Source organism: Calonectris borealis, chromosome 5, assembly GCF_964195595.1.
Source record: "Calonectris borealis chromosome 5, bCalBor7.hap1.2, whole genome shotgun sequence".
In the NCBI taxonomy this organism is placed as follows: domain Eukaryota; kingdom Metazoa; phylum Chordata; class Aves; order Procellariiformes; family Procellariidae; genus Calonectris; species Calonectris borealis.
Window position 1 is genome coordinate 30,816,329 of NC_134316.1, and position 26,613 is coordinate 30,842,941.

The 26,613-nt window shown below is 36.0% G+C and overlaps 1 protein-coding gene across 13 annotated transcripts in view; it reads right to left on the reverse strand.

The window, feature by feature from the left end:
* Positions 1-26,613, reverse strand: part of NUBPL (NUBP iron-sulfur cluster assembly factor, mitochondrial) — a 152,634-nt gene that overhangs the window by 74,937 nt on the left and 51,084 nt on the right. For 12 of the 13 annotated variants that reach the window (XM_075151704.1, XM_075151703.1, XM_075151705.1 and 9 more), the window contains 3 exons: positions 22,270-22,363; positions 9,687-9,772; positions 3,832-3,952 (listed from right to left, as the gene is read on the reverse strand). In XM_075151704.1, the coding sequence (XP_075007805.1) occupies positions 3,832-3,952; positions 9,687-9,772; positions 22,270-22,363 (301 nt within the window). The remainder of the gene's footprint in view (positions 1-3,831; positions 3,953-9,686; positions 9,773-22,269; positions 22,364-26,613) is intronic. The other variant, XM_075151706.1, reaches the window with a different exon arrangement.

The window sequence follows — 26,613 nt, forward strand, 5'->3', positions numbered from 1 at the left end:
TTCTGTACAACCATAATGATTAATGCCAAACACATTCTGGATTTTTCATTCTCTGAATAGGAAGGACTATGCTTTGTAGTCCTTTTATTAGAGAAGGCAGTTTGCTTTTTTGCCTCGAATACATAGAAAAACACAGGCTGAGATACAAATTATTTTGTGTACGTAAAAAAAATGGCTTGAGTGTCAGGCAAATGCTCATCACGCAACTTGCTGTTCAGCCTATCTCCTCATTGTATATTCTTTTCAGTGTTGTTTTAAGATTTTAATCACTGTTCAAAGACTTCTTTGAATACTTAATTTCCAAGTAATAGCATTTGTTATTGTCCTTATTAGGCCTTAGATCCAATTAAAAGGTAGACAACTATTCAGTTCATTCTTCTTTCCAATAGAAATCTTCTTTATATTCTGCTTTTATAATGAGCACCGAACTGTCAGAGAGGAAAGGAACGCTCTAAAGGAGAATCAATTAGCAGCCCTATTCCATTCTGAAACATACTTTCTGAAATACAGTTTTCCAGCACTAAAGAAAACTTGAAGTTCCCATGTTTAGTTCATTGCTACATAGGTAATTATGATGTGAATTAAAGACCAACTTTCTTTTAATGGAAGATACAGCTACATTTTACATCATGGATGGATGTAGACAGAACAGCCTACCTTAGTTCAATCTTGACTAGTTTCAGAAACTGTATAAGTTTAATTCATAAACTTCAGCAACATCTATTTAATCCAAACCAAGGCCAGTGTAAATTACTGAAGTTCAATCCAGTCAGAAAAAGAAACGTTAAAAAAACTGTATGAAAATTGACACAGCTTAAGAGAGAAAAAAAACAGAACCAAAAGCAAGCAGGAATACAAACAAAAAACCCAAACAAATAGCAAACACAAAAGCTGTGGCTCCATGATTAGTGAGCTGAATCTTTGAAGAACTTCGATTTGTTATTTATGATGATTACAGTCCATTTCCTTTCAAATTTAATTGTTTCTTATTTGTTTCAGTCATGAATAAATTTCTTTAGGCATAAAAGTCTGTTCATTTATTCATTAAAAAAAAAATTTAGGGATCTTTTGAAAGTTTTTTTAGCCTTAAATGTTCCTAATAGAATACCAGTACCTTCCCAGATAACTCCCAGAAGTTTAGTTCGTACCATTATTTTATGCAGAGACTACTCTTCACTTTTTTCCCAAAGATGTTTTGTTAATGAAAAAATACTTTTTCACTATCAGCTTAATAACAATCTTAGAGAATTACAAAAAGAACTCCCCTATTACAAAATGGCAGCCTCTCTCTTTTTCCTCCTCGTACTTATAAAGATGTGTGGGTACTACAACAGCATAGCAAGACTTGTATGAGCAAAAGTGCAAGTCAGAAGACAAACCAAAATGCAATCTTAATTTAACAAAAAAAAATCAATACCTTATAAATTAAGCAGAAGTATAAAGACAGCAAAAGCATCTGCACAGCTGTTTGGGTGATAAGGGTTTGAGGAAGATAAAGTTTTTGCACTATTCTTCACTACAGAACGTGATGGGAATTGCCATCATACGTTTTTCTCATACTAACAATTATTGCTGACTGCAAAGAAAGGGTAAGTGCTGAGAATAATTTGGATTTATTGTAGGAAGTAAAAACAAAAAGAATTTTAAAAATCTGAGAGCCATTGTGGCTGGTTCTATTAGCAGATACAGCTTAAAATGTTAGGAAGTGCCAAAGGTCAGGATGGAGTGTACAGAAATAATTATCTTAGTATTATGTATATCAATGGTATAGCTTCTGGTCACAGGCCATCAAACTTCAAAAAAAGAAAGCAAAATAGGGAATTTCAGAGACAGGGAGAGAACAATCAGCAGCACAAAGTCTTTCTCACAAACTTTGGCACACTTTCCCTTAGGGAACAATAAAAAGATGAGACAATCAAAGTATATGAAATAATGAACTACACTCAAAGGTGTACTGGCAACTGCTAATTGTCTTCTGTCATAAACAAACATAAAGGAGGTACTCAGTAATATTAAAGCCAGCTGATTCTCAGCAAATAAAAGGAAAATACTTTTCTATCCTGCACATTGTTAGCTTGCAGAATTTGTCAGATGTTATCATGGAAACTAAAACCTTGTCAGGTTTCACAAGACGACTAGGTGCTTAGCTGAACAAACAGAACAGCCACAGGTGTTGCAAAATATAAGCAAAATAAATTTATATATATATATAAATATATTTTATTTATAATATATTAATCAATATTAAATATTAAATATATATTAATATATTGTATATATAAAATATTTATATGTATTTTATATATATTTATAAAAAATAAGTTCTCAAGGCTTTGGGGCAGAATTCAAATAACATTGGGATAAACCCTCCATTTGGGATAGATTAATGTAAAATCTGTAAGCAGTAATTTTTATAATACCATACGGTATTATTATACAATGGTCATCCCTGGAAGGAGGAGCATACTAACCAGATCAAGTACTGTAATTCTAAATTTAACCCTTGGGGCATTATTCTTAATCTTCGTCTGGTCTTTCACTGACAGTTTCAAGGTAAACTTCACTCTGTTTTTCTTCATACATCTCATCCATCCCCTGCCAAACCTGTAAATCTCTCACATCGCTCCTAATTAAATACAATCACAATCAGTTCTGCCCTCTTAGGGAATAACAAAAACCATCTATGGGACCAATGGCACGGCACATCATTTGTGCCTGTGTATCTAAATGCATGTTTGATTCAACTGCTTGCAGAGGATTTGCATCCATCCACATAACCCAGGGCTGTAGAAGTCCCCTTGGGCTCTGATCACAACTCATTATATATTCAGAAAACGGAAAGATAGCCCAAAAGCATGTCTTTAATTATGTGTTGCCTTGCTATCTTAAGTTTATGTCAGACCTTGATGTTTCTGTGTTGGTCTTTCTAAGTGAGCTTCCTGGTTCTTTTTAATGAATTAGCTATGGAAAATCATTGACATAATTATAGTAATACATGGAAACACATCATTAGCACATGCAATTATCCCATTTACCAACTTAATTACGCCGTGTTATATTCTGTATTTTTTTTTTACTGACAGCGCAGGTTGAAATATGCCTTTTTGAAACAGCAATGTATATTTTAAAGATCAATGTATATTTTAGCTTATAGGTATGCCAAATTGTTTAATCATGGCTAATTTTTGCTTTCAATAAAGATAAATTTTCTTTTGAAACAACATTTTGCAATTCAGTGTATTCTTTTAATCTCAACAATTAAATACAATCATTACAGTCTTGCTTACTTCCATACAAGAGTCAAGATTTCTTCATATGGGCATAAAAACAACTGCTTTAAGGGACTGCATTTGAAATTACCGTATTTATTTCAATATGTAACAACCCATTTCATTTAAATGAACTAAATGAGAAAACTTCTATTGACATTAATGGACAGAGTTTAGGTCTGTTTTACAAGACCAAATAGAATTCTTAGTCATTTGTAAAAATTGTTGTATGATCAATAACATAATGAATTTCAGGTAATATAGCATGTTGACCTCAAAACAATTCATGTTCTAGATTGTTTATAAATCAAGAGAGATGTAAGATGCAATTCAAGAATTTTCATATCCAGTCCACATCCCATTTACAAGAAAGATCCCGATAAGGAACAGAGCATTCAAAAATTGTGACATTCAACTACTTAAGTTATTGGTTCTATTATATCTGAACACTGTCTGAATATAGAGTAATCTAGGATTATGCAGTTCCATATTTCAGTTAATGCTTCCCTCACACACGCCATTACATTTTTCTTCAAAAATAAAACCATTTCTATATCCTTACCTAAAATATCCAATTCAAGGGTTTTTGCTAGATGTCTTACACCATCAACTCCGAAAATGTGTGTCTCATGCTTACATTTGGGACACTGGAAAACACTCATATTTTGAACCAGTCCTAAAACCTGTTGAAGTGAACGAAAGGAATATTCAAACCTGGGATTCAAGCATCGGTATTTCCATTATTCATATCTGACAATAAAGAAGAAATTATCAACAAAGAATAATGGGAAGCAGCAGTAATATCAGACTCATTAACATCATTATCAACTCTTATTAGTCACTATTATGCACTATTCATTTGTGCATTATTTCAAGTTTTTCACATTTATACCTCTCAAAGATTAACAAACTTATTTGTAACAAAAAGTACCTCTTGTTCAGGCCTGTCTTTCCAAGAACTCTCCCTGCCAGTATTTCATTTTCAAACTCTGAATACTGGAAGAATTTTCATGTGTTTTATAGCTTTGTAATTTGCAGTTTCAGGAAACACAAAATAAAAACATACCATTACAAGAAATGACACAATCAGACATGCTTTTAAGAGATTTTTGTAAGTTATCCTGTAGGGAAATGTTTTCAAGACGAACCAGATTTGCTATTCTTCTGAAGAGTAGAAACACATTTTAAAGATCAAAAAAAAAGAAATAATTACATGAAACTAAGTGGCAAAAACCACAGCATAAAAATCTAAAACACACATATTAGGCATCTTTTTGTTGATGCCAGGTGTTCAACATCATCCTTGAAAAATATGTCAAATGAAAATTTGCCAAATCATGCACACAAAAATCTTCTTTCATAATGTACAATAATGCTAATGATAGCATTGATCTCATTTTATTCACCTAGCAAACAAAACTGTTCGTTGAGGCAGAGCAGAATTTCTCAAAAGTGATGAAACCAGCATTCAAACACGACAGGGTGAAAGCTTCTATCCATCTACTAATCAACAGAAGACCTGCTTTAAGAGGTTCCATGCTACAATATTTCACTTTAAGATTTATATGTTATCTAGATACGTCACACACTGTAGACAAGTTTTAAAAATATGAATATATATTTTCAAGTACAAAAAGCTGTTATTTACTTTGTAGCATTTTGTATTTTTACATTTCCCTGAGCATTCTAGTTTTGTGCTTGAACAAGTTATTAGAGGAATAACATGTTCACTATGCCAACGAAGCATATCTAAAAGGATATACTAGTGTTCAATGTAACCAACAAATACTAAGTTATTTAATTAAGAGTGAACGTACAACTTTTGGCACCAAAACTGAAAATAAAAAAGCATGCTATTTACAATATCTTAATAAAAATTTCCTTATATCTAAGCTAAAAATGATCAAAAGATGATCACCTGTTTTTTCTCTACCACCATAATGTGCTTCCCACTATTTTCTAAGAAGTCTTCCTTTACTTATGTAAAGCTTTCAGAGGGTTTAAACCAAGGAACATTTTAAGAAACAGTAACAACAACAACAAAAAAAAGAAAAATAAAAAAAAAAGATTACCTATTTTCAATTTCACACTACAAACTTTCCCCATTTTCTACTCTCTCTCGGGGACTGCCAGAGGAGCAAGAGGAACAAGTTTCTATTTACCGGCACATTATTACAGGTAATTTTCTCATCAGTTCTTAAACTAAGAGAGACATGAAATACTACATGTCCAAGGGTACAAGGTGCAGGGATGGTAGAAAGGGCTCTCTACAGCCACAGTCTTCTACTGATGACCTCTGAGCAGGCATTCATCCTGCTCTCCTTAAATTAAAGTCATGGAATTTAACTGTGTTGGTAAACTGGAGAACATTGGAAGAAGTATTATTTGGCAAAAGAAAAACAGTATTTTAACTAGGATACAGAGAAACCATTTTCTGCAGCACAGGGAAAAAAGAGAACTTGACATTTATACTTTAAATTAATTAATTCATCTTCAGGTATCTTGGGGTTTGAACTTTCTGTTCTCCTCAAAGTAGTCATACAACTTTTATCATTCAGCAAATTCACAATCAAAGAAAAAGTTATGTAGTCTACTATTGTTTTGTGAATAGTTAAGGACTATTACAACTATTTTGTTAATTCTTTGATAACCTAATTGAGAAGTCCTTCTGCCACAGTTAATGCAAATGCTGAGATACAGCTGAATCCCCAGTGCTGTATCAGTTTTAGAGTTTTTTGTCCTTTTTTGTTTTCATTTCAACGATCTTACTAAAAGCAAATGACATTTCAGCATTACACAATCATTTTTATTTTTTCAGTGTTGTTCCTATCTGTCAGCCAATGAATACTGCATATTTATTAATATATAAATTATTCTTCTGGAATATGAAGAGATTTTTTGGAATATTAAATTGTCAATTATAAACACCCAGTTTAATATAGAATCTGTACAAACATATATAACTTCAGTGATGAAGTGTATTTTTTACATGCATATTTCTGCAGATATATTTACAGAAGGAAGAGAGCTCACTATGATCTTCAGAGCTTTTAAATCTACAGACAAAGTAATAGGTCTTGCTAATGAAGTCAGTAATAACTCTCATTTCCCATTCAAATAATAGATCTGGAAAAGCTTCAAAGTTACTGTCTACACAAACTATCCCATAAGTATGTGTGAATCCTATTCTAGTCCTTAGTTAGCTCCTTTCCCTGTATGTTTCTTGGCAAACTTGGCGCAGTAATGACATAAAAACTAGTATGATGAGATGCACCGCAATACAGGAGCTACCCTATGGTAGTGGAGGAGAGGATAATTATAATGCACGGAACTGGATTTCATTTAGTCAAATCATTATTTTAAACGGTGAAGAGACATCTATCAAGAAATAACAGGAAATGAAGAAACCTTTCATTATGAATTATCTGCACACACACAGTTTCTGAATGTTTACATGTTTCTTACGCTCAATTAACCTTTTGGTTACACAACAAATCATGCCGAAATCCAAATGTACTACCTTCTAAGTTAAAGAAAATACAGTGAGAAAATGAAAGTCCTCTGTTTTTACACAAGGAGACAATTCCTAAAGAAACCCACTTAAGTCGTTCACTGTACTTAAGGACGGATGGCACTGAGGTCCAACTCCAATCTGACGGGGACTGAAGTGATCAGGGTTACAGTTCTGCAGTCTGCCATCGACTTCCTACATAACCATCAGTCAGTCACTTGACATTTTAGTGCTTCAAGTAAACGTGCACAATAATATTTCTGTCTTTCATCTTGTAACGAGCAATTTTTGGCTCTAACTTCCGCTCCCAATATGAAGCCACAATATCGGCTGGGTACTCCAGACACTACAGAAATACCAGTAAGTACATAGCCAAATAAACAATTTTAGTATATCCCGAAAGGAAATACATAGCTGAGTTTACATAAGCAGTTTTTTGAAACCTGTGAAATCCACAAAATAACCTTCCAATTCAAGGAAACGACCAGAAAAGTTGCAGATTTAACTAAAACCCTGTCTTTTTCTTTCAGGGGTATGATTGATACGATAAACCATACTGAACTGAACTCAATTTCAGCAGGTGAAAATAGGCAATTTTTTCCTAAATACTCAAACTTATTCACTTCTTCTTTTGTCACCTGCCCAGAGCAAGCCTCTGGGATGCATGAAAATGATGGCCAAACTCACATAATGGGTGAGAATCTTGAAACTTGTTGTGATAGGAGTCACCAACACTTTGCAAACTCCTTCCTTACCGGGCGGGCTCCATTGCACAGGAGATGGCACTCCTCTTCTAATGACTATGTCCTAAGACTGAAAATAAGACGTTTGCATTGTTATCCTGGTTCTAATGCTGACTCTCAGCTTTTCATCAGTTCCTTCACTCATTCTACTCTAATTTCAATGCAGTAAAGGACAAACAAACAATGTTAACAATTGTGACTTTACTGTGGTAATACTACATATGTCATTTGAAGCTTTGGTAACTAATGACTGTGGGGGTGAGGGGAAGGTGGTGTATGTATGCCTATACGTACAAGGGAGAGACTCCAGTTCATTAAATATAAGCAAGCACACTCAAAGACTCAGAGCTCAGCAACCTCTAGACTCTCTGCTTCTTTGAAAAGTAGACTCTTTGCAAGCGCTTTTTTTAAAGATTAGAGTAAATATTTTAAAGATTAGATTTTTAAAGATCAGTCAATTATATAATAAGGATACACAATTTTAGCACAGTCCCACAGATTCCACCTCTTTGATGTAAACCTCAGGTTTGAAGTTATCCATCAAAAATTACATAACTAAACTTTCTTTAGATCCTCAGGTTTAGTTGACACTTCAAAATGTAATACATAGGCAGGAGCTGCTTTAACACTGAAGTAAATGATGCATCTGTACCGATGTATGTACAAGGTTAGAATAAAATGAAGCAGCACCATGAAAAAGGTAAGACCTGATGACTGGTTCAGGTGCACTCAAACTCAGCATCTGGCGCAACAGCTTCGCTGTGACTTTTCATTTGATTTTGAAAGATCTGAAAATTCCAACGAATCAAAATAGATCATATTTCATACCTTATCTACCACTAGTCAAATTAATAGTGGCGAAGCCTATCCTAGAATGAATGATTTTCTTAGAGGCCATTCTCTTCAAAGAACAAAACAGACTTAGAAAGAAATCTTGGTAATCTCTCATTAAATCAAAAGGAAAATTCAGCAAAGTACTAATTTGAACACAATTTTATTCGAAGAAAATAATTTTGCATAATTTTAGCAAACCCAAACATAAAATCAAAACAAAACAGTCCAAATGTTATTCTTCTGTTATATGTATTTGTTTTTCTTCTAGTAGCAAATGATAAATGCTACTATACTTTCATTTTGGTGCAAACATGCTTAAGGAATAGTTAACAATAAAGAATTTATCAATGTATTTCTTTTGTTACGCTATTCTGTAAATTAAAACAAAAAGGGAAATCAGGCACTTCAAGGTTTCTGTTGCATTTTTTAAATTAACACAGCACCAGCTATGAAAGAAATTTCCTTTCTTAATAAAGAGTAGAAGTGACCTTCACACAGATAAGCAAGAAAACGTCTTTTTTAAAGTATAGTAAATGGCTTTTTTTCTTTACTGTTTAAGATAAGGAAGCATTTCAGTTTATATTTTCTCATCAACTGCACATTTCAAATTAAAAATGAATCTCTTCATGAACATACTCTAGAGTATAACATTCAGTTACTTAGCAACTTGTAACACACACACAAACTATTGAGTCAAAGATGTCACCCTGTTTAGTATTTTCTCCCAGTCCAGATGAATATTGCGGATATTTTTAAATTTTGCATTTCCCAAACACGCAAGCTACCATATAAGCTATAAACCTCATGAAAAACAAAGTGATATAGACAGCCTTCTACTTGGAGTGACAGTCACCGAGCCCTTCAAATGGCAAAGTGACTATTAGGTACGCGCATATCTCCCCCAAAACTTACATTTCCTTCTTAAAATGTACCAATATATGATTTTTCCACATTTCAAGAAATTTTAGATTTTAAGCTCCCACACAGACAGTGCTGAGGAGGACACAAAACGAGGATATAGTAAGACAGTACAATTGGAAAGCATACGTTACTTCGTAAGATACTCTGTTTAGCAGTCTGATCCATTCCAGGTGATTAGACAAACTGATTTAGAAGTACTATTATGACCTCGGCCTGAGAAAATTCCTTCCCTTCTGTTAAAACAAGTGCCTCATACAGATGCAAGATGGATTCTAATCCTTTTTTTTTTAAGAAGAATTTATGAAATTCAAGTGATTCCTGAATGGTTTGTTCACCTATTGCAGTATACGGATTTTTTTTTACATCTTGGAAAAACAATCTACTGGTATTTTTAATGTAGAGGCTTACGGGTACATGGACTTTTCTAAACATTTCAGCTCCTTTGCGTGCATCCAATAAAGCCACGTCTTGCGGAGTGGAGATGATCACAGCTCCTGCAAAAAGAAAACATGAAATACCATTAAAATGTGTATTATTAATTATACTGTTAAATATTTTGATTATTTAGTACATGCTACTAAATAAGTAGTCACACACTTGTATGGTTTGTTTTGTTTTGTTTTGTTTTTTTTAATTTAAGGAAGAAAATGATGCTCTTTTTTTTATTATGCAATGACCAAAATCACTGAGATATGATATGGCGTGACAGAAATAATTTAGATATTTTCATCGTAAGTTTTTCTACATAGAAACCATTTATATTTTCTAAATGAGAAAATTGATCTAGCTGTCATATGACCATGGATAGAAGACAACGTGGTCCACATGCTGACAGGTTGCAGAGGTGGTACTCTGAGAATATCTACACAGTAACTGTCCCATGCCATAATTACATTTGAAAGCTTTTGATTTAACAATAAGCCTTGTCCTAAGATCAAGAGGCAGCTGCCTGTAATCAGACTGTTGCTTTCTGAACTTGTTACATTTTCGGACACAAGCATTGACAGGCACAATCTTGAAACACGTTACACTAGACGCAACACAAACAAATGTTTGTATGAATGATACCACAAAATAAGAGGCCAACTCACGCACACTTGCACTAGGTTTGAAAAAAGTATAGTATTGCTCGCTGGTCAGACATGGCTTCAGGTTACATGATAATTAGTACTCCCAAGAGTTCTTAAACATATAAAACAGCTAGAGCTCTTTGTCAAAGGTTAGATTCTAAAGGTTACTATCTTATACTACCCTATATTACTTCTTGATTAATACAGCCTGCAAAATCAATACAGACATAATATTCCACATCACTTCACAAAGAGCATCTTTTTGCATATGCTCAGGGGTTTCAAATATTATTTCTTCGAAACTACATCAAGAATCTGCTCATGTTCGTCCCTATTTTAGAAAAATGCAATGTAAAAAAGGACATTGCTGGTCAATTGATTAGCTCTGGTTTGACAGCGACCATCCAGTCTCCAAAATATCCGTTATAAAAACATCTCTGCAGAGCCACGTGAAGCCAACCTTGCACAAGAAATTTATGCCAAACTTCACACGAATAGCAATTACCACAGACAGTTTTAGATGCATAGGACAGAGTCTCCCACTGGGCCTGCAGTTCCCAACCCTGGGCGCAGGCAGCAAAGGAAGAGGTGGGTAGATTTCCAGAGGCACACACAATGGCATGGCTGGCACTGGGAGCCTTGGCGTCCTGAGAGCCCTCCCGGCTCTGGCAGCGCTGGGACTGGGAGCCCTGCCCCTCACAACGGCCCCAAGCCGGCTGCCGGCTGGCATCTTGCCTGCGTGACAGCCAGCCGTTTCCAAACACCGCCTGACAGCACGTTCGAGTGTTTTCAACCAGCGTTCTTAACCTCTAATTTGTGAAAGAAAAATACAATCTGGCACCTCGCTTCCTGAAAAGCTGCCAATCTCTGCCTTACACAGTATTAGACACAAGTCCAAAAAGTGAATGGCATATGTAATGTACTAAGCAAACGCAATTTCCCTATTGTTCACTGAAACTCTGGCATCCGAATAATTTGCTATTTTTCCCGAGCCGACGTGCTTCCAATGGCATCACAAAGAATAAGGTGGAAGCCTTTCAGCTACAAGTCACCTTAGCTCCTCGTTTCACTGAAGTGTAGGGTGACGCTTTGCAGCTGACGTTGAAACACAGGGCTAATTCCACAAAACAAATGCACCCTTCCCTAAAAGCACAGTCCACAAATAAGTAATTTAGACTCAATGTCCTCGAGTTTTCTGCATATTTGTAAAATAAAGATCTTTCAATACTTGGACATAATGCTTATTACTGCCTTCTTTTCAAACAAAACTAGAAATTTGTGTCTTATATGTATACACTCATGTTAGTTGCTTCACACTTTTGTTCACACTCTTCTCTGAAGATGGTGGCTCAGCATTCCCTCAGTCTTCAGGTAGAAGCTAAGATGTAGTCAACAAAACTGAAGTCTACATTTTCTGGCCCATTATTAATTTTTTTAAGAATCCAATAATTGGCATGGCATGAAGGACAGAGGCTATGCACAATGAAAACACCCACTAAAACCACAAGCAGCTTCTCTGAGAGATATTTTTGACTAACAAATTCTGTTGCTAGAGAACCTCACCCAAAGGGAAAAAGCTAAAACGCCAAAAAGACCCAATGGCACATTGCAGAGTTTAGGCCACAGACACCAACTCCCTGTACAAAAAGGTCTGGCTTCTGAAATACATGAGTTAAAATTATGCTCGTGGACAGCTTGCATGGCTTCTTCCACAGAATGAAAGCCAACATGCTCAAGAAGCTGCTGCTGAGGGTGTAATAGATGTGTCTCCTATTTTCCTTTTCACTCTGAGCTGGATTACAGGCAAAATTTATTCACAGCCAGCTTGTACTGAATCATAACAACGCCCTTTAAAATAAGTATCTTTTCTCTTTGTTTGGTACAACTGCTAGTCCAGCAAACCCAACCTGAAGTTCAAGAATTCAAATTATTAGCAGCATTATTTCCTTCACTAGCAACCGAGTATGGCAAATAAGACTTTCCATGGTGCTCCCCTCCCTGAATAAGTTTGCATATGTTTAATTCAGAAATCGATTCAAATGATAAGCAAGAAAGAACACAGTCCACACTTTCTTTGCAATCTTGGCTCTACATGGTTAACAGGAATATCAAACAGTAAAGCGTTACTTTGGTCAATAAAGTAATGAAATATGGCTGAATTCATGCACATAGAACATCTCTTGAAGCAATACGTGCAATGTTTACACAAGCCTCTGTCTGAATGAGGCAAACTAATGCTGACAAATTGAACAGAGAAGCTGCAGAAACTATAATGCTATCACATTGCACATTAAAATATACTACAAATTCTATGTTTGCAGTTGTGTGCAGAAGAATAATTTCTGTGCCTTGAGCATACTAAGGATACCTAAGTTGAGCACATTTAGGTTTAACTGACACCTACTTATTCATGCATTCCATTTATTTCTGTAACTTCACCGTGTTTCAGTTGACAAAAAGCTGATACATGTTGCATTAGTAAAAACTATACTAACTATATTTTTAATCCTTAGCATGCATAATTATGGAGACAGAACTTACAATAGCCTGTAACACTGATGTTTGTCTTTCTTTTTTAACCCCAGGTACTTGATCCTGAGTAAAAGACAGGTGCGCCTACACAGCACATTAGTACTTACGCTTCTGGTGGACTGGTGTTCAGGAAATTACAAGCCTGTAATTTCTGTGTATAGAAAATGTCACCTATATTCACTGCATCATTAAGGTTTGCATCCAGGTTACAAGGCATAAGGTGGAATCTCTCCAAGCCTTAGCTATAGTAAATTTGTACCCAAGCGAAAACCAGGCAGGTCTAAAAAGCAGCTGATAAGCAGAAGTTTAGGTGGTCTACCTTAGGATGAAAAGGATCTCTCTAACATAGTCTTTCTTCCCTACAGTGTCTTCAAAGGCAGACTTCAGAACCAGGCTACATGCATCTCATCCAGGCAGATGATTAAGGACCTCTCCACACACAGGTATTAGACTGTGTCTGATATTACCCTGATTCTTATTAACTTAGCAAATAATGCCACCCCAAAACCTGTGGAGTGAAGTGTAACTGACCAGAAAGACTGACAGAGTTCTGGAGGATAAAGACACAGAAAGATATACTGCATTGTTCTAATAATTGCATCTGCTGACTGCCAGGCATTGAATGCTCTTGCAAGGAAACACATTCAGACCTCAAGGCAGCTGTGGATGGCCTGATCTGACCACACCACTTAAGCACTTTTTTGCTACCTTTTCCACTGCATCAATTTCAAACTTCTAGGCGAGAATTTCAAGTTATAAATAGCCTGGGTGAATCTGAATCTTCTCTACTGTGGATCTCTTCAGAGTTCTTCTCACCTTCTGTTAAATTTCTTGTTACTTCATAGGTAAAAGGTGCCTGCAATTACAGATACAGTTTGCACTTGAAGATGCAGAACAAGGTCTTGCAAGAATGAAGACTTCTGTCTGCTAGAATTTCAGCTGGCGATGATTACAGGTACATTAACGTATAAAAAATGTCCATCTCCTTCAATAAAACTCGTAAAGAAGTTCCTTTAGCTTTTGTGTGTGACATCTCATTACAACTAGCAACTTAAAAGAATCACTAGCGTGATTTTCCCTTAAGGGATCCTTACTTGAGACTCATAATATAGCTCAGAACTGTCCCAAAGGCTGGATCCTGTCCGTTTCACACCTCCAGCCTGCTCACTACCTTCTTGGAGGAGTCATCTTTGAACAACTGTTCAAACGGTATATGTTTCCAACAGCCACACATCCTCTTCTGGAACTAGCAGGTAATTAGAGACCGGGGTACTACCGCCTTGCCCGCATGAAAAGAGAACATAAATCTTAGAGCAAGCTCCTTCCTCCTGGCAAGAGGAACTGTCAGTGAAGCCACTGAGCAGAGGAATATCACAAGCTGGATAAAGCTGTCACCCTGAGGTTAAACTGCCCTCATCCAACTGATCAGTAAGTATTATAACATCCATTTCACACTGGAGCGCATGGAGAAATACATGGAAAGACAACTCTCACTGTGTTAAAATGTTTGGGTTTGGTCCTAGCAAACTGAATACATATGTCACATTAATGCAATTTACGATGCAATATTTATTTAGCAAAGTGAAAACACTGAGAATTTGTAATAACATCTATGAACAAGCATTATTTGCAAAGTATAGGCATAAAATAAAAAGGCTCTCCCTCACAGACACTTTGCCACTTTCCACTTTTCCTTAGCTATCTGAATTAGCATTTTTCTGCCCTCCTCCATTCCACCTCCTGCTTTCAAAGGCATTTGCCAATCATGTCCAGATTATAATGAGCATTGTACTAGGCAAGAGCAAAGTCCAAACAGTCTCTTTTGACAAATGAGTATGGGTTTTTTTTTTTAATGAGAGGTCCTCATCCAAAGAGGAGAACTAGGGAAAAGAATGATTCTACTCCACAAAAAAGAGAACACTGAAACTACTTCAATCACCTCGAAAAACCATTCTGTTTTCTACTTTTTTCCCCCCAGAGGTGGGGATGGTAAGGGGCAGATTTAAACATTTATTTTTCAGAAGCAATAGCTAGAGGAGAGAATGCAGTACCATTATTCATATGGATTTCGCTCATCTTTTGCAATTGTCAGCTGAACACTATACTCGTTTATTCTTCCTATTCAGAATAATTGGTCTAAAAAAACCAAGGCAATTGCAACTAATCTAGTACTTAACATACACTTAGCCACTGTTGCCAGACCTCAGAGAATCTCAGTTTTCAAAGCCTCCATACTTCAGAGCTTTTTTCCCCAATACCTGAAAACTATTTTTCAGGAATGATAAAATTGAAAGAACTTGCACTGAATATACTATCCCTTCAGCTTGGACAGGAAATGTGTGTTAAGTCAATCTCCATGAGCCAAGAGATAAATTTAAATTTATATTGAAAGAGTGTGAGAAATTAATGTGTAAACTCATACTGTATTTTGGTCTCTAAATTAAGTTTACAAAGTCCACTGGGTCTGGCACTTCATAATGAAGTACCAGGAGTGTCCAAAGCTAAGATAACCCTGATGACAATTTGCATTTGTCAGCTACGTTTTTTCTGACAACAGAAGCAAACTATTTCAGCATACAAATTATATTTGGATGAATACAAAGAACTATTTTAAAATCCCCACTGGTGTGACTAAGTTTTTTTTGTTTTTCAATCTATCCTAAACCTATGTGCCATTCCTTTCCTGCAGTTATTTAAAATATCAAAATACAGCATGAAAGAAAGAGTAAATCTACATAAAAATCTGATAATAAAACTATTTGCCATTCAAAAATATATCAAGTAAAATTTACTATTACCCAGGTGGCTTCCATAAAATATCTTCAAAAATTTACTGTAGAAACTAATGATGTACCTCCCCCATAAAACCAGAAAGCAAGCTCAGAAATGGAGAAAATATTGTATATTATTGTTAAACTAAAAGGAAAGAAGATCAGATGCTTTGCAATTGTGATTTGCATCAAAGTAAGAGATATTCAACAAGGGGCAAACAGATATTTACACAAAGAGCAATGACAGAATTCAGATACACCTCTAATCTTAACCTGTATGCAACTTGTACTGCGGCATTGGAGTTTTTTTGATCATTTCTCTTCAGAAAAGACAAGAGAACAGCACCATACCTACTCAGCCTGCAATTCCATTTAATTTAAAAAGACACCTTTATCTCACAAATCACAATTCTTTTTCACACTAATTCATGCATAATTTTTTAAAACATCAACAGTGTTTTCTTTTTAAAAATCTGATTTGAAATTCTTTTTTTTGCTGTTTTTAATGCTCATTTCTGAACAGACAGTCTACTCATCACCTGGAACTTCCTGTTCTTGTGCATTATTTTATGTTGAGGCAGGATCCAGTTCTCTGATGTCCCACACAATGCTATAAAACAGTTGTGTACAAGGCTACACCCTGGTCTGTGTGACACTGACATAAATATGAGTAAATAGTGTGGTTCACCAGTTTGGTATGTCACACTTCATTCAGAATTTAAAAATGCCAAGTGTCTTCAAGTTGGTGGCATCCCTCTACTCCTTCCTTTTCAATGTACATATTTGAACAGAAATAAGACTTTTTAATGCTTAATCAGTAAAGACAGAAATACGCTTTTTGTTTTTATTTTAACCTATCTATGAAAATGCTGCCGTCAAAAGAAACCTTATTCATTACAAAGCTTTGAAAATTCATATTTGAAGTAACAAAAACTCCTTTGGTAAATATTTCAGCCTTATCTAAGATCTACATATTGCTGAAAGATTACACCATTTATAGGGTAAGACAATAAAAAGATAGTAGGAACTCTGTACTATGTTGATTTTAAATCTAAAAGGTGACGAAAGTCAGTCCCTGTATGACTAGCAATGGCAATGCTTCTGCTCTTGTAGAACTTGAGAAAAACATAAAATAGCATTCCCATTGCTTTCACCTTGCTTATCTTGACTAATTGTCTTTTCTGATTACTATTAACAGCCTTTTTAGAGCTTATTATAATATTATAATAATATATGCTTTGTGTGGGGAAAAAAAACAAAAATATGTTACTTCCAAAAGGTGGGAAAATTAAAAGCATTGAAATAAAACACAAAGCCTTTAACCTTTAAGTCTCCTGTATAAACACAGTTCAGTCCAATGCTCACTACTGTAATTATTAAAAGATTGTTCACAGTAAGATGTGAAATTATTTGGCTGTCTCAGTCTCTTCCCACTGGACAGGAGTATATTTCTAACGGTTTTCACTGCCATGGCATCTCGACATCCAAAGAAGAGTGATATGACAAAGTTTAGCAAATGAAACCATTCCAGTATTAACCTGGAGTCAGTTCTACCAACTGAGACAGAGTGTCAGTCTCTAGAGATGTCAAGCTGTCACACTCCACTAATGCAGACTTCATTGTAACATTATAAAGAAAGGGCAGTAGACAGCCTCATTTATTTAACGGTCAGCCCCCGCAATGCAGGAAGACACACTTGTGCCAGGCAGGGCCCTGGGACTGCCTCTCGAACAGAGATGCCCTTGCTGCTGCCCACGCAGCCTTCGCGCTCTAAAGGGAGAGAATGATAAACTTCTCTCCCAGTGTTTAGGGAGGCTAACCCTTCATCTCCACTATTACTTATTAATTTGGTTTATGGCTCCTTTATCTAAATAATTGAACAAATACACACGCTTAGATTTCTCAATTTAGCAACCAGGTAATGCAAAGGAATCACAATCCTTATTCTTTATAATGTCATTGGTTTACACTGTATCTTAATATCAAACATCATAATGTCACTTGATACCCTCTGTTTTAAAAGCTGGAAAATGTGTAAGAATACTTCAAACTTTCCCAAGCACGCATGTGCAACACATGATAAAGAACCCACTTCTGGACATCTCATGAAAAAGATGAAACAGAAAAACAAAGTAGAAGTAAAGAAGTAGAACTAAGTACAAATTAAGTAACAACAGACCATAAACAAAGCCCTTTTCTCCAGACTGACCCTGGATTTCTATTTGGAAAGCAGACTTGCATCTGAAGGAAGACGTGGTGATAAAACAGAAATATATATCACATTTTCAAGCTATCATATCATTTCTCATCTACTAGTTTGTTGAAGAATGACTGCAACATGAGAAAAGTTACGGATGATTAAAGAATAATATGCTAAATAAGATGCATCTCCTTGTAAGGTGACTAAGAATAATAAAATGAAAAACAAAAGTCACAGTAGTTTCCTTTTTTATCTTCTTTTAAAGAAAGAAAAGTACCCACACAAACTGTCACTCCAGCTGAAGTTGGGTAAGGCTGATATTCTCTTAAATGACAACCAGAATTATAAGACGTATTTTGTTGTGTTGCTTTTACCCATTAGGTATTGCTCTAATCTCTTTTTGACTCAAGAAAATCATGGTACCTATGATGCAGGATTAAAAAAAGTCTTCTAAAACTAAAACCCAATACCATTTCACACATCCTATCAGTCCCTCTCTTGTTGTCAGATGTTGCAATGCTACAGTTTTTCATGTCCCACCTGGGCAAACCCGTCCCAAGTAAAACACCTTTACCAGTGCTCTTTCTCACGCTCACAGAAAAATCTGTAAGCGGCTGGCAAAAATATGTGTGCAGGTTCTGTAAATTTATTTAGAGACAGAATAAAAATTATCTACACTGTCTACCCCTAGGAAGCCACAGATAAATAATGAAGAAACCGTAATGCAAATATCATATCTCACATATGCATGCATGCAAATCAAAGTACAACTTTCATGCAAACTAGATAATGCACTTCTAAATGTACTTAACTAGGATATATATGCTGTCTCTGAGGAGAAAGAGAGAAATTATGCCACTAATACCATGACTGTCCAAGGCATCCTCAAAGGATAAAGAAAGAACAAGAAAACTGGAGAGGGAACAGAATGGCACAACACCAAATTTTTGTAAAAAAATAAAAGACAACACACAGCTTAGAAATACGAATTGCAAATGAAGATGAAGCCCACAAAAACAGCAGAATTCTGTAGACTGCTGCAAAGACGTCATCATCAAGATTTGTAACACTATCTTCCATACGCTTGAAAGGAACAAGGTTGAAGAAAATAAAAGCATGCTAAACAAGGCTATGGACTGTCAAATAGACAGAAACCAAGTAACAAGAGTAAAAGAAGAAAGCACAGTTCAAGCTGTAATACACAAAAAGAAGCCCTTCCAACGAGAATGAAAAATACCCACAATACACAACAGAGGAAATTCTTTATAAATCACTAAAATTCATTAAGCCAGTAAGACACAGGGAATTACAAATCTTATCACTCCTTGTCTGCTGCGCTTGTCTTCATCAAAAGCACAATACCCTTATTTTTTTAAGCTGCAAGAGTCGACCTCAACATGCTCAACAAAACCAACTAATGGGAAAGACAAATGTAAAGAGATGCTATCACTCCTAATTTTGTGAAGTTAGGATTGACGAAGTAATAAGCTGAACTGAGCAACTGTCGTAACAATGTGAAGTCATTTCAGAATTCAAATCAAAATGCTGTCTTCAGTTAGGAATTTGTAAAAGCCCAAACTTGTACAAAAACAAAAAAAAGGAAAAAAAAAAAAAGAAAAAAAAAAAAGAAAAAAAAAGAAAAAAAAAAGATGCCAGAAAGCCATAGTGAAGAGTTTAAAGAGAGATATGGGTAAGAATTTCTCCCCTTTTATGGCATATCAAGAAAATCCGCATTGCCTGTTGTTGTTTTAAACCTGTTTTCCTTTTCTTTTTTTAAATCAACATCTTGTCTATTTTGACTTGCCTCAAAACCTAATTCAACAGGTATGAGAACCACAGGTTTCTGACAGTCATATGGAAAACTAATTAAAATACTGAATAAAAATTATTTACTCTTAATTCTTCACTTTGTTACACCCATACAAGAATGAGGACATTGCTGTCCTTAGCAAGAAATCCAGCTTTTTTTTTTTTTTTTAAATTTTTTTGCTTTTGTTAACAACTATTACATTCTAAGATGATGTAAGTATTATGAAAAAAACTAAATTAAGGTTTCCATTTACTGATGTGCTATATCAGTTAGAAAGATCTTGTGACCTTCCACAACCAGACCTCAGCAAAACTTAGAAGAAATACAGGACAGGATTAAAGTACTTTCTTCCATCACCTTTCTGTCCCAGAGGACCCAGTGCACCAACACCACAACTACTCACACTTCTGAAGATAGTGTAGAATTCTGTGGGAAAAGGGCACAAAAAATCTCTTGAAAATCAAGAGTCTAATGACCTCTTCTATGTTAAATTAGGACATTGAGGTGCACTGTAGTGAATAGCAATTATCTATACCCACCACACTTTAAAAAAACCCCATAATCCACGAGATAAAGCCACACCACTTTAATTTCATAATTTTACTGCCCTTACATACAAGGTTTAATGTGAAGTTCTACCTTACCAAAAACTTCCATACTGTCACGCTTCACCTCATTGCTTAAAACCCTGTGAGTAAAAGGTCCTCCTGCTTTGCTACTCACACATGCAACCTACTAAGCACTGTATTTAAGAAAATGGGTATGAATAATGGTTTGCTTTTCATCAGATGTTCCAGGTCACAATTAAGCTAAGGCACTAGAAGCCTCCTCTTCTATGGGAAAAATTCATTAAATCCTTCATCACAACTCTGTTGATTTGCTCCCTTCCACCACTCAACACAATCAGAGACAGCAGAGAGAACCTCCCATGGTTATTAACAATTTTGGGGCAACAGCGTTGCGGCTGAGTTAGCATGTTCTCTAACGTTTGAGTTTTATATGCCAAAAGATTTAAGTTTTTCTAAAGTTGACAGCACGGAAGATTATGAGATACCACCACGCAGCCTTAACACTAAATTCAACTATTTGTCAAAAATTTTGGCTTGTAGATATATAGGTAACCGTGGTTGTCATGTACAATTGCAGCTGAGACACAACTGTGTTAAGGAAAAGATACAAGGTGCTGCCTGATTGTTAAAGGGCTCCTTTCATTCCTGTAGACTTCACTGTGCTGTAACAGTGGTGATGGTTTTGCTGTGAAACCAGGGTGTATGTCCCAACACCCGTTAGCTCTACGGCTTTTATATGTGGGCATGTCTATAACACACACCAATCTTTCTACCTATACCTGCAGCTAACATTTTTATCCTGTCCTACCCTATGAACTTTTAGAGATATACAATTCTTTATTTGTTAAACTTTTCAGGCAGCCTGGTAAGAGTTCTACATGCAAGTGAAATAGTTCTGCACATTTAATATTTAGTGGCTTCACTTCAGTGCATTACTGCCACCAAAGTGCAGAGAGAAAGGAGTGTCTGAGGGAACCAGGGCTTGCCTGTGCACGTGAGCCAGTCTGCTCTCGGAAAAGAATGAGAGCAGTAAAAGATGCTACCATTTTGTATCAACGCATTTATCTGATATCACCAAGAAGTGGAACAAGCAGTCCCACTGATTACTTAACTCAGAATCACAGAACTTCTGGTTGGAAAAGGTGTCTGGAGGTCATCTACTAGCAACACTAGATAGGGCCAGATAGGGCTTTGTCTAGTACAACCTGGACAACTGCCAAGGGTGGAGATCCCACAGACTCTTTGGGTAACATGTTCCAGCGCTGCACCACCCTCCTGGTGAAGAGCTGCAGCAATTATTAAATTTTTCCTGGAACCATAAGGATTGCTTTGTCTCTTTTACCACTGAGTTCCTAACATTGATTATGTTGGCTATTGACAAGTTCTGTTGAAGTGTGTCAGACAGGTAAAAAACCGCTACAGTCTACCAGATCTCATAAGATGCTCAGCATCCTTTCAGAAGCAGCATTTCTAACTCCTGCTGAAACCACTGAGATTAGCAGGCAGCCTACATATCTCAAGATTGATTTGTCAAAGTTTAAATCCCCTACAAAAAGTCAAATTCATAACATGAGAGGAAAAAGAATGCATTAGTGTATTACAGTGCTGCATAGTTTATCTGAATAAATGTTGTGCATTAACAGCGTTGTCAGCTTCTAATTAAAAAGCAATCATGAAGACAAACTATTTTATTGTATTAGCTTTACTATGCAGTAGGTACAGACAAAGAAAATCTTTTCTACTACTGCTACTAACCTTAGCAGTTTTTGGCATAACAGCCTTTCCTTCCAGAGTACTACTATACTTGACTTCTCAATCTTTTCAAAACTTAGCTTGAAAGCAAGCAACACAATCATAATGCTAACATGTTAAAAATCACTGATAGTATTTTTCATCACCACACTACCAACAGAACAGTTTCTTAGTGTGTTAGGAAGCAATTAAAAGAATTTTTGACCAGCATTTTAAAATAAGATTTTTCTAAAGCTACCAGACTTAACTAACTTCAAATCTCTGAAACAGTCAAGCAATACACGTACCTGCAATCGGAATATTCTGTGAGACTGACAGCTGTACATCTCCAGTCCCAGGTGGCATGTCAATTACTAAATAGTCCAGTTGACCCCAGTCAACCTAGAAGATGACAATAAAAATGTATGTTGGAGGTTTTAAGTGTTTTTATTTAAGGCGCTTTATAGGAAATAAGGACTGCAATAAAACACAGCGTAAAACAAGTGAACCAAGGACACCTCAAAAGAATGATACTTCATGCCCTTTTAGTCACACTTTCAGTACAGGATCAAGACATTATTTTTCTAGGAGATACAATCTTTGCTGATCACTCAAAACTATGAGCATAACTTTATTATTAACTTTATAAGCATAATCCTTATTGAATTCTTTCCCCAAAAAAGGTAGCAACGACTTAATTTAAGACTTTTATTTTGCAGCTGCTTAATCACAGTTTAGAAGCAAATGTTAGGTAAAATTCAGGCTAAAATTCTGGGGTTTGTGCAACAAATACGGCTCAGGAATTGTTTCCATTAATTTAAAACCAATTTTTAAATGACAGATAAATCTTTAATAATCTTTTCTGGTTTATTGTTGCAAAGTCATTCGTACACGGAGAGCTATCAGTACTGAATTTTTTCCAGGAAAAAGAGGTGTTGGGAAAAAACCAACCAAACAAACAACAGATTTGTTAAATGAAAATCACCAGGTATAATTATACGAACTCACAACATACATATGACAACGCACAATAAAAAAAGTTTACTGGTTGCTAGGCATCAAATGAGAGTGACCATGAATATCTGTTAGGCTCAAATGTGAGAATGCTGTGATTATTTACATTCTTTACCAGGACAGATTTCCAGGAGAGCCAAGTAACTCTCTCTAGAGCACTGCATACTGCAGTACACGTTCTCTTCATGAAAACAGAAACAGTCCTAGGTCTACTCTATATAAGGTAAAGCCAAGCTATACTTCGCCTAAACATTTCCCAACCGTTCAACTAAGCTTCGGCAGATCCTCGATTCAATTCTGACATGGCGCCAGTCAGTACCAGTGCACTCTTACTAGCCAGCAGTAATGATATACTCTGTCTCTGCAGTATATATTGTCTCTGCAGTATAGAAGCTTTAGAAATCACAACCACATTAAAAATAAAGACCCACAAATGTCTCCCCCTCATTTTTCTCTCCACAAGACATAATGCAATTATATGGTATGTTTCCGATTCATACAACAGATATAAGATACAACAGTCTCTGAGCTGCTTTAATACAGTAGAACACCAAACAAGAGTAGGATTTTACTTTCTCTTTTATTTTACACATTCCCTCAGAGTCATTTTAACAGCAAAAACAATTGACATTTTGCCAGTCCCCCAGTTATTGTCCTGGAGTGTTAGACCCTGTCAGGGGAACACTCATGCATTTTCATTCAGTTCTTGTACAGATGATGATCTTCTGGGGAAGCACAAGTGATGTGAAATTCAGACCACTAACCCAATGTAGCACTGCAGTGAGAAATGGAATTTTTCAAGGCAGACTGATGAAGATGGAAGATTTCGGAGCACTTATGGGAGAAGGAGGATGGGGAAGGTTAGTTGCAAAATCTAACTTTAAACATCTAAATTAGGGACTCTCAGGCACACCGCCCTTTCCTCATTTTCTATATAAAGGCTGCAGGAGCACTAAATGATGCCTAAGACAGTCTAGCTAAACAGGAAACGCTACTTATGTTAACTACAGCAAACACCGCACTTTACTTCTCCACATTTAACATTGATCTATATTATCTATAATATCTATACTATTTTATAATATCTAAATTTTGTCAACAAAAATGACATATACTTAGCAGATTTCTAAAAGTAATTAGCATTCATAATCATATTGAGACTACATAACCCCAAAGAAAAATTACATGTATGTGCAAAAATGTATGTACTGAAACATAAGCATGGGGTAGAGAAGCCAGTTTATCTAAAAAAAATAATCTGGTTTTTACTTTGTTTTTCTTAACTAATCTTGCTTAGCTATAAAGCAAGATAAATGCCAGTGCTGATGAATGCCTCCTTTTCCAGTGAAAATTATTTTGCTCACCTGAACTTTAAATTTCTATGTTTCTTAATTAAAAATTAACCATTATAAAGGTGACAAACTGAAATTATACAGATGTTAAAAAGTAGCAGTAGTTTACAACACGAGTAAAGTCAAGTTCCTTAAAGATTCGCAACTGAACACACTAAATAGTTAAGTGCATAAATCTCCATATGCAAAACAAAATCTTTCATAATAATCACAACCATTTTGAAACGCTAAGGTATGGAGGGTTTTACTTTTTGAAAAGGATTAACTCAAAATACCTTTTTTCCCCCCATGTCTTCATAAAGGCTAACCCTGGCATCTTTTGTCAAGTCCAAATTTACAAGCCGAGCAATCATATTTTCCTTCCTTAAATACTTCTACAGAAACTATGAATAAACTGGTTTTTTGCTTTCTGCCTTGCAGCAAGATGCAGTCCTGAAACACATCTATGAGTGGCATAGCACTATTATCATTCTGACACAGTTTCCAATCACTTTGTCTGCCAAAAACACTTGCTTCTTGAAAAAACTTGGATATCGAGTAGTTTTCAGCCCTTTTCTCCACAAGCTCAACTGCAAGTCCTTTTAGGTACAGCTCTGCCTCATGGAGTAAGTGCAAGACAATCCAAACCCCACCTTTATTCCAGAGATAACCGGAATAACTGTTTTTTTCCCATAGCTAAAAACTGTCTGGTTTTGCATATACTTGCTGGCCCTAACTTCAAGCTAGCTCCTCTTGTGGAACACAGTGACTTTCTGGGCCTGTCCTCTAGCTTTTCTTTTCACTCCTACCAGAGGTTCTGCTTCTCCAACCTCTTCAGGTACTAGTCTCCTTTATCAAGCTCCACGTGACCCTCCTACCTAGCAAGCATTACACTTCCCCAAAGAAAACATCTAGACCTATTCTACTACTATGTGGAATGCTAACGGAGAAGATCTCAAAGGCCAGTGCTCAAACCCTTTCCTAGGCGTTCAGTTTTGTGGGGAAGCACAAGGCAGTTGCTGCTCTTCTAAGCAGAGGTAGCTGCCTTGGTAAAAACATCTCCATGTAGATCCTTTAAAGTAAAAGAACACTTTTGTAAATAGCTTACCGCTTCAAAAACACACAAGACAACTGTTGCTCAAGAAGCTACTTTCAAAATTTACCACGGAGTAGAATGGGAGAAGGGTACAGAAATCAGAGGGCACCAGAGCTTTCTGCCTCAAGCTTCCTTAGTAAGTGACCCCATAACAACAAAAAGAACTTTCAACATGCACTTTCTGGATTGTCCTATTAGTAATGAATTTTATTAAAGTTATAGACCTCTGAAAACAGAAGTTAGTAACGGAATCTTAAGCACACGGTGAATCTCAAGGTAAAACTCATTGCTAGGCAACAGGAAAAATACTCTGTTAATACATAGTGCAATTAGATTATAACGCTTTACTTAATTTATGGCACTGAAACCATCTTATTTCACATATTTTCTTCAAATTCATGGATTGAAAAAAAGAAATGAGCTGTCTTTATCAAATGAATTGTGCTCCATTATAATACTTATAAATCAGCACAGAAAAATGCGGAAGCTGCACCATCCCAGCAGGGGTGGAGAGGATGTGTTGCTGCTGTGCAGAGCAAGACAGAAGACAGGCTTTTGTCACACCAGTTCAGAAAAGGCAACAGTGAAGACGTCTAGGTGCACAAGTGTTGAATATATGTGAGAACTACCCTCCGCACAGCTCTCTGAGATATGCCACGGCTGCAGCGCTGAACTGGTGGAAGTCAGATGGCAAACTAGATTGGAAAACTGCTCCTCATTACAACTAACCTTGGTTTTTATTTTGGATTTTGGATGTAGTCGAATAGTTATCCTCACAATTTTATTCTCTTCTTTTTTATTTGTAATTCAGGGTGAGAACGGAGAGCTGCACCACAATGACGTAGTTATAATTGCTGAAAAGAACTGAGCTAGTGTTTTTGCCCAGTAGTGAACAGTGTCCTCTGGACATACGGACTTGCTCAGACTTAGGTTGGGGAACTCTGCACTTCATCCTATTTCTCTCTGTAGACTTCTTATTTTCTTCTATTCTGCAACAAGTAGATGATGAACACTGTGGAGTTCAGTTGCCCCTCCATTACCCTCCCACAGGAATACACAAGCAGTATGACAGTCTTTTATTAAACAAATTATTGAATGTAATTTGGTAGGTATAATGATTTGTTATAGAAGCGTACACGTTATTTAATGGGAGAAGAAATTCCAGGTCTGTTACTAAATTTCAGCAAAGGAGAAAAAAAGGGAGGAGAGAC